Genomic DNA, 8,447 nt, shown 5'->3' with positions numbered 1-8,447 from the left:
CCTTCTTCATTTAATAATATTTAATTGAGGAATTTGTCAAAGTCTTATTTATGCCTATTGCCATATTATGTTTCTACATGTTCAAAACAAAATTTTCAGTTTCTGTATCAAAATGCCGTTAAAAAAAAAAAAAATTATGTTTAGTAAGCCTGTTTAAAAAACGATTACCCTAGTTGTTCCTTTTTTTTTTTTATATTTGAAACTAAACCGAAATGACGGAACAAGATTCCATCGTTCCATCATTTCTCGTTTCTAGGGTTTTTTTTTTTTTCCTTTTCATTCCAAAGAAACCGAAAAACAAGAGGCTCACACTAAACGCTTTATTCCGTTTTTTGTTCCCATAAAACGAAAAAATATCACCCTAAATATGATTAAGAAATGCAATAGTTTATAATCACATGGGTCACATAGAGTAATGATTATAACACTTCCCATCCACTTAAATATCCCGTACAACCAAACATAATGGTGAGGACCCATTTATAATGGATTTATAAGCACTCAATTACACAAGTTCATACAAACATTTAATTTACATGTAAATGTAATGTAGAGCATATATGGGTCTAAAAGAAACAGAACAAAACTTTTTTTTTTGGGTTAAAAAAACAAAACAAAACAATAACTTCTGAAAGAGAGAAAATTTTATTAGGAAGCCAAGATCGAGTGGCGTTTATTGTTTCCAATAAAAGCTTGGCGAAGCAGCAAGTACCCATTCCTGTAATGATCCAAGGAGAAGCAAAGCTGACGAATGGCCTCTCGTTTCTCCTCTTCACCGTTGGATATGACCATCCTCTGCCTCTCCACCTCCTCCTCCAGTCCCCTCACTTTCCCTCCCAGTTCCTCCATCACCTTCCTCCCCCTCTCTGCCCCTACCAACATCTCCATCTGCTCCATGTGTAATCTCTTCATATGCTCTATCCGATCGTCCCTGCAACTCACCTCAGCCATCATCGTCTCTACCTTCGCCTTCAGCCCATCTCTCTCTGCAACTAGCATGTCGTATTTTAGTTTTAGTGCGCCAAGGTCTTTGTTCAATGCTTCCACATCGTCTCCTCTCTGTGCAATGCCCACCTCCAATCGCTCTATCTCTTCCTCCAGAGATCTCCCCCTTGATTCCCAATCTCTGAGTTTCGTCTCCTGCTGGTCACGTTCCTCTGTCACCTTTGAAATTTCAGCCTCCAACCTCTCCTCCGCAGAGGAATTCTGGGCAATTTTGGATATTTCTTCTCTCAATACGTCTGCTTCCAATTCAATAATCTCCGACCCATCCACAGGAACCTGACAGACACGATCGCTGGTTCCCTCTTCCAAAGAGCGTTTATCATTCTCTTGCTCAAACTTCAATCTCGCAATTTCGTCTTCCTTGTCCCGAAGCCTTCTGTTTGCAATTTTCAGAATTTCAATCGAAGACCCAGAATCTAAGGCCGAAACACTAGTCGCCAAACCAGCAATCTCTTCCTGTAGATCGAACGACCGCCCTTCCCCTGATTTATTATCGGTCTCCACCACCTGAATATCCTTCTGCGCTAATTCAAGCTGAGCCTGAGAACTATGGGTAAGCTTCATTGTTTCATCATCCCCAAGCTTACGCTTCAATCTGGAAATCTCTTCTTCTGCGAGCTTCAGCTTTTCGTTTGCAAGTCTCAGCTGTTCCTCGTATCCTGCCATCTTACCTAGCAGTTTCTCATAATTCGAATTATTATCAGCGGTCTTTGCATTACCACCATCTCTGTTTCCTTCCTCATCCTCATGAAGTCTCTCTTTCAAGTCCCCAAGCTCAATCTCCAATTCGATAATCCGCCGATGTAGTACTCCTTCGCCATTGTCATTGACGGGTGGACCAGAGTAATTGTTGACAGACAATGTATCATCAGAGTCCAAGTCAGAATCAGGCGAAGATGACGATGAATGGTCACCATCCTTTTGGGTAAGGTCATTGCTGCTTCCTCCGGCAGAACTCAGAAAGAAATCAAAACCAGCAGCCCTGTGGGTACTCCTAAGAGGCATGGATCTTCCATTAGGTATTGGTATTGAAGAGATTTGTTCAGAGCCCGCATCGGAAATGCTGGAAATGCTGGAGATCCTGGGAATGCCAGAGCTCTGCGAATTGAACTCAGAGGGAATGTTTTTGCGTAATTCTCCTGTCAAGTTATTGTATCTTTCGGCAAGAGAACTGTACATCCGATAGAAATCCTTGACAAGGGAGACGATCTCAGGTCTCTTTTGGTAATACATATCAGCCTTCTTAGCAAACGAGTCTCCGTCGCCTTCGATCAGCTTCAGCATCTGTTTGACGCTGCTGCCCATCTCTGTTGTCATCAAGAGAATTTTAGTCATTTTTTAGTGATTGTACACATCTTGGTAAGAAACTGAAATGGAAGACTTCTTCAAACTGATCATGGGCAGTGAGGAGCTGTGTGTTATATACAGATGCAAAATTTGGAAAAGTTTAACCGTTGGGCAGTTGAGGTTTGGAAGTGCGCGCAAAGGTTGAGGAGAGAAAAAGGGGAGGAAGGGGTCAAAGCTGGTCAAGATTTTCCAGTTTCAATCAAACGCGGTTATATGACCCAAGGAGACTAATTTCTAGCCTTTCCCATGGTCTAATCGGACTCCTTCCTAGCCAACAACATTAGTGGGAAAACCCTCATATTCCTTCCTAGCCCTCCGACAACATAGTATAGGACTCCCTCCTACCCATCAACATTTGTGGGAAAATCCTCATCTTCCTTCCTAGCCCTCCCACAACCCATAAACATGAAAATTGTATAGATTCCTTTATACCCTTATTATATAACATATAATGAGATCCACATTGATGCTCTCTTTCTTATTCTGACCATGAGAGTCCCTTATGAACCCACATGGATGACATTATTTTCTAACCCCTCATTGGTTTAATATGTAAAATTGAATTGGATCGATCAAGATCGTCTGGATTGGATCAAATCAGTATCAGCCAAGACCAATCCCCAATCCTGACTTATTCGATACCAATCCATTGATAAGGTATAAAGGCAAAATGATCCCAAAAAGAAAAGGAGGGGGTAAATCTATCCAATTCAATCCGATTGAGATCGATCCTGAATTTTAAAACCTACTCACTAGAAAAAGAAGTGTCATACTAAAAGGAATAAAAAGAAGGTAAAGTTCAACTTCGTCACCACCCTTGTTGTACATTAAGACTACTGTAGCCTGTAGGGCAAGGTGACTAATGTTGGTAAGACAATTGTAAATGTGGCTAATTGACAGAGTTTCCCACGCTTCGTATGTTTTGTTTTATTTCTCTTTCCATTCTTTCTTCTCAAACAAATTTATATTTTTACTTGCAATTGAAAGATAATGAAAGGTGAAATTTATATACAGTTTCTTACCCTCCAGATTTTCGGTCACCCATTTTGAACTTTTCGAGGAAATATAGCTATCCCCCCACCAAGAATTTAATTTTCTTGTTTCTGCCCTCTTCAAATTCGTGCTCATTTTGGCCTGAGGTATACATACAAACAGCGTTATCCCAAAGCCAAGAAAACAAACCTCAGATTTTAAACCAAAAGCAAGTCAATGAGATTAAAAAGGTACAAGAAGGCATGGATCATTGTTAGAGAATGGACTGTAATAAAGTTGTGTTTTAGGCATTTATAACCAAAGTGACCCTGATTAAAGCAGAAGCAGGAAATGGATTTGAATATTGGCTCTGCATTAGTTGAGCACAGCTATTTAAATGAGATTTCAGACACCAAAATTTCTCCGGAATTTCCACCATATACAGTTGATTTTTATACAAGTTACTTACTATAATTGAAAAGGTTGAAGGGTTGGAATGAAAGTAACCAAAGATGTTTGCGTCAATGATAGAGAGGTTAACCATTGAGCAATCCTCTTTCACCCAATTAATGAAGTTTGAGAGATTGAGAGAGGAAAGAACTTCATGATTCTTTACTGCATAAAGTGAGAACCTTGGGAAAATGAGAATTTTTTTTCTTTTGGGTTGTTGTGGGGGGGGGGGGGGGGGGAGGGAAAATATCCCAAAACAAAGAACAAATGTGACTTGAGTGGACTAACAAAATTCTATCAAGTTGGTGGGATATTGACAGAATAGTCAATCAACCAAGGCATACAGAGAACAAATGTGGCAAGCAGAGGATGATGAGAAGGGTGAAATACAAGATCAGAAGGGTTAAACTGAGAGAGGAAGGTGGGAGGTTAGGGACAACCTCTATGTACGGAGAAAAGATGAGGAAGGTCCATTGAGATGGTTTAGTCATCAACAATAAAGACCAATTACCACGCCAAAGACAGAAAGTATAACTAAACCCATCAGAGTGAAGGTAGTGGCTCGAGTGGATTACGTGTTGTTTAACAAAATATAAGGCTACAGATAAGAGTTGAATGGTGGGAACTGAGTGTGCCAACCTCATACAATTAAGAATTGTCCCCAAGCAACCATTCCAAAAGAGGGAGGTGGGGGTGGGGAGGAAGAAAAGAGGAGAAAAGAAAAGGGCACAACGTTATGAAATGGACAATCACATCATATTTCTGCTACTTTCTTGCAAATGGAAATGCATACATCAATCCATATCCATTGTATCCTAATATAACTAACGAATTTAACAGTTTGCATTGTAATTCCTTGAAAAAGCATATAATAGCAGATAAATGTTCTGTCATGGAATACAATAAAATTTTTTTTTTTTGGTCAAAAAATTGAATTTATCATAGCATTGTGCTGTAATAGGCTAAGGGTCTACAATTGTGGATTCATGCAAGAGATTGGACCTGAAGTAAGAGTTGAGATTCCCTATAAACCTCCATCAACTGGAACAGAGGGAAGAACCTAGATAAAGTCTTGTATAGTCACATATTCTACTATTTAAACAAAAAGTTCAATTGGAAATTGTGGGTGTAGGGTCACAGGTTCTTAGTGGATGGCTCCTGTAGGGATGTCACGTAAAGCTGTAGTCCTTCATGTTCCCAGATGTCAAGTAAGGTTCTAGTTAGTGGGTTGGGCACAGCTCCCATGTGAGCCTCCCAACTTTGTAACAGAGGAAACTTTTTTTGAAATAATTCTCCACTGCATCTTCAGGAAGATAGGTCTATTATTTGTGTGACTATTGAAGCATGAAGAAAAGCTTAAGATACTGATTAAGGGCTTAAACCCAATAGAGATCCATCTCTAAACTGTAAGTAAAGATCCTAATCCTGTAGCTTAATTCAACCCCATTTCGCTCTGGATTCTCTGCTATCATCTCATGGTCCCCAAGACAGAAAAATTACTGGGAAAAGAAAGCATATGGTACTGGTTATAGTGATTCCATATCATTATAATGGTGGTGGAAAGGTGTATTCATGGCAGGCACTTCTTTGTAATAGTGACTGGAGGAGGGCCAAGTGGCCAACAGTTGCAGAGGAGCGACAACGGCCCAGTGCGTGTGTGGGTGTTGGCCTACCACTGTGATCTGTCATCGAGCAAAATGTCCAGCCACTTCCATGAAAGGTTAACAAAAGCTGAAACCAATCATCCCTAAAATAAAAAGAAACGAATAAAAAAATGATTTGACTACTATTAGCTGCTCTATTTTAATAACTTCAAAACAAGTATACTGACCATAGTACCCTCACAAAACAGTTCTAAAATAGACTAAAAACAGAGATTAACTAGGATAATTACAGGGTAAGCTAGAGCCACAGACGAGGGTATTATCGTCACAATGCAATTACCGAAGAATCTAGAATAATCTCCCAGAGAAAATCCCTCAAGAAAAGCTCGGCGGTGTGAGCCGTGTGGTTACTGTGGCGTGTTCTAATTTCTCCCAAAACCTAAGTATTGTCCCTTTTGATTTTCTTCTCCAAGATCAGAAAACTATTACGATGAATCCACGAACAGAGTTCAAGTATAAGAGACTAGAGAAGAAGAAGTTCAAAATTTCTGAGAAAACCACACAGTACAATACAAAGAAAACTCATACTCTTCCAATTTCAAGAGTAAAAGGAGGAATCTCTTGGCATTGATCAGAAAAAGAATTCTAAATCCTGTGAGAATAGTAAAATGAAATCAATGAAAGATAACCTACATCACCAACATCCGAATCAGAAACGGGAGTCACTGGGAAAACAGACGAAATTTCAATAAAGAACATGAAAGTAAATGGGGAAATAAGTTTCAGTGTCACAGATCAGAACTCAGAACCAGCAAAAGCTTCCAAAAATGAGGTACTGATTACTGACCTTCTCCGGTGAATGGAAGCTCGACAATGCAAAGTGCTTGAAATCTTCAAAACTATCGCGAGGAAGAAATGTCCAGAGAGATCCGTGAGAGATAATGAGATAGAAATCATAAAACCCTGTTTAACTTTAAAGATCACATCGAAGATCAAACTCAGAGATTCAAATACCCAGTTGTCCACCCCAATAAAGATTTTAAAAATGGTGGATAAGATAAGAATGGGTCATTATTCATGATCATGGTATGGCAATACCTGCAAATAGAGAGAGACAGAGAGAGAGCGCAACTGCCACCTTAACGAGGGAAAGTCGGAAATGCCCGAGTTCCCGGCTGTTCTATTCATACGTAAATGACGGTAATACCCTTACGTGTAAACTATAATCCAAAAAAGAAAGGACTTCCATCAAAGAGTGGGCCCACGATGTGCTTGTGTGGCTAGAGTAGGGGTGTCAGCTAGTCGGGCCAGTCCTGTTTCGGTCAGGCTTAATCGGGCTTGAAGACATTCAAAGGCTGCATCGTGTCCGTCCATTTAACTAATCGGACTTAGTTATTGAGGGCATGGTACGCTTTATATTCGATCGGTCGACCTCAGGCTATTATCGGGTTACCTTAATCGGGCTTTAGTCGGGTCATAATCGGGCTACAAACATGTTTAATGTTAAACGGACCCTCTTTAAAATGTGCTCTTATATTCCAACCCACTCATGCAAGCCCAAAAAAATGACAATAAATCAATAAATGATACCTGATGCGGCAAAAATTGACCGGATGATCTTTCCTGCAATTCCTGGTGCTTTGGTCGACCTGCACAGAAGAGATGATAAGGGAGAGCCGGGCTGACCCGACGGGGGACTCTCCGATGTCTAAGTCAAATCTTTCCACAGCAGATGCTCAAGAGAGTTTTTCCAGTAAAAATGAGTGATTGATCGATCCTCTATGATGGAGGCTTACCTTGGTATTTATAGGCTGCTGATGGAGAGAGAAGGAGGGGCATTTGTGGAGAGTCCAGTTTAGGCGTAGAGTCCTTGAGGGGAGTGGCACTGTGATTTTGAGAATATTCTGGATTTCAGGGCATATTCTGGGAATATTCTCTGTTGATCTCAGAAGTGCAAGTCGTGAGAGGGGTGGACCTCCCTGATGATGTATAGTGGATAGAGTCCTTCCCCCATGATTAGGGATCACGTCCTTTGAATGTAGGAGTGGATGTGTGCATGTTTCTAGGTGCATTACTTGACTGTGCCTAGCTGAGGTGACAGGTTGGTCAAGCCAAGGTGACTGGTAGTACGGCCTGATGGAGGGCCGATGTGGCAGCACGACTTAATGGAGGGCTGAGGTGGTAGCACGACCTGATGGAGGGCCGAGGAAGTGGGTCAATCCTGTTCAAGTTTGTAGACAAGCTTCAACCGTGCTAAGGAAGGGGACATAGTTTGCCTCATCAATACCAAATATAACCATTATTTAAAATGTAAACATATATTTACTTATTAGTTTTTACTCTTTAATTTGGGGGGTAAAATAGGTATTCTAAAATCATTAAAGGGTCGAGCCAGGCCAGTACACAACAGGCCGATCTCGATCGGATGTTATTCGATCAGTCTCGATCAGGTGTCCGACGGTCCAAGTAGCAAAACCAAGACCGACCGTTTGTAAACGGGTCGGGCTCAAGCCCGACACGTTTAATAAACAGTTCGGGCCAAGCCGGTCTATAAATGATCAGTCCCGGTCAATTTAGTCGAGTCAGGCCACGAATTGACACCCCTAGGCTAGAGACTTGAATTCGTACTTGCTTTGCAAACCTGGTTTTTGAAGCTTTTGTTGCCCTCCAATAAGGCCATGTTTGGTAAAACACCGGTGGAGTGTTTTGACAAAAAAATTTCCCTTTACGATAGTAAACACTAAGCAGCATGAAAAATGTGTTGGTAGAAGATTGTTCTATTTTCTTGCTCTCATGAATTGAATTGTATTTTTAATATAGATTTGCTTTCTCACCCATTGTAAATTGACCTTGCATTTGCCAATACCCTTGTTTTACTCTAAGCAATTGAACACATGTGTTTCTACTATTTCAAAAATTAGAATCACATCGATCAAATCAGTTAACTTGAATCAAAATCGATTGAGTATTTCAGATTTCGGCTGATTCAAGGGCTTTGGTTATCCCCACCCTGACTCCGGTTATAATAATCTTGTGTATGCCACATCAGTGCTCTTCCTCTTGGTCTTC

At 40.6% G+C, this 8,447-nt stretch overlaps 1 protein-coding gene across 3 annotated transcripts; it reads right to left on the bottom strand.

Moving 5' to 3' along the window:
- Positions 1–354: 354 nt before the first annotated feature.
- On the bottom strand, positions 355–6,510 carry LOC122086146 (protein NETWORKED 4A-like). Of its 3 annotated transcripts, none has more exons than XM_042654862.1 (3): positions 6,226–6,510; positions 3,375–3,486; positions 355–2,312 (listed from the first exon to the last, which is right to left on the bottom strand). In XM_042654862.1, exons 2-3 carry the CDS (start codon positions 3,478–3,480, stop codon positions 649–651), a joined length of 1,770 nt encoding a protein of 589 aa, XP_042510796.1. In that variant the 5' UTR covers positions 3,481–3,486; positions 6,226–6,510; the 3' UTR covers positions 355–648. The 3 variants fall into 3 exon arrangements, with proteins under 3 accessions (XP_042510796.1, XP_042510795.1, XP_042510797.1); XM_042654861.1 differs by lacking the exon at positions 6,226–6,510 and adding an exon at positions 4,777–4,841; XM_042654863.1 differs by lacking the exon at positions 3,375–3,486.
- Between the last annotated feature and the right edge of the window lie 1,937 nt (positions 6,511–8,447).

This window comes from Macadamia integrifolia, chromosome 8, assembly GCF_013358625.1.
Source record: "Macadamia integrifolia cultivar HAES 741 chromosome 8, SCU_Mint_v3, whole genome shotgun sequence".
Classification (NCBI taxonomy): Eukaryota; Viridiplantae; Streptophyta; class Magnoliopsida; order Proteales; family Proteaceae; genus Macadamia; species Macadamia integrifolia.
This window is presented reverse-complemented; position numbering and strand designations above follow the sequence as displayed.

Bases quoted from the DNA above. Each gene is read 5' to 3' on its own strand.
- LOC122086146 (XM_042654861.1), bottom strand. From the start codon at position 4,812: ATGGAGGTTTATAGGGAATCTCAACTCTTACTTCAG. The intron at 3,487-4,776 runs GTCCAATCTCTT...TGTATACCTCAG, and splicing joins AATCTCAACTCTTACTTCAG to GCCAAAATGAGCACGAATTT. The intron at 2,313-3,374 runs GTAAGAAACTGT...TGATGACAACAG, and splicing joins GGTGACCGAAAATCTGGAGG to AGATGGGCAGCAGCGTCAAA.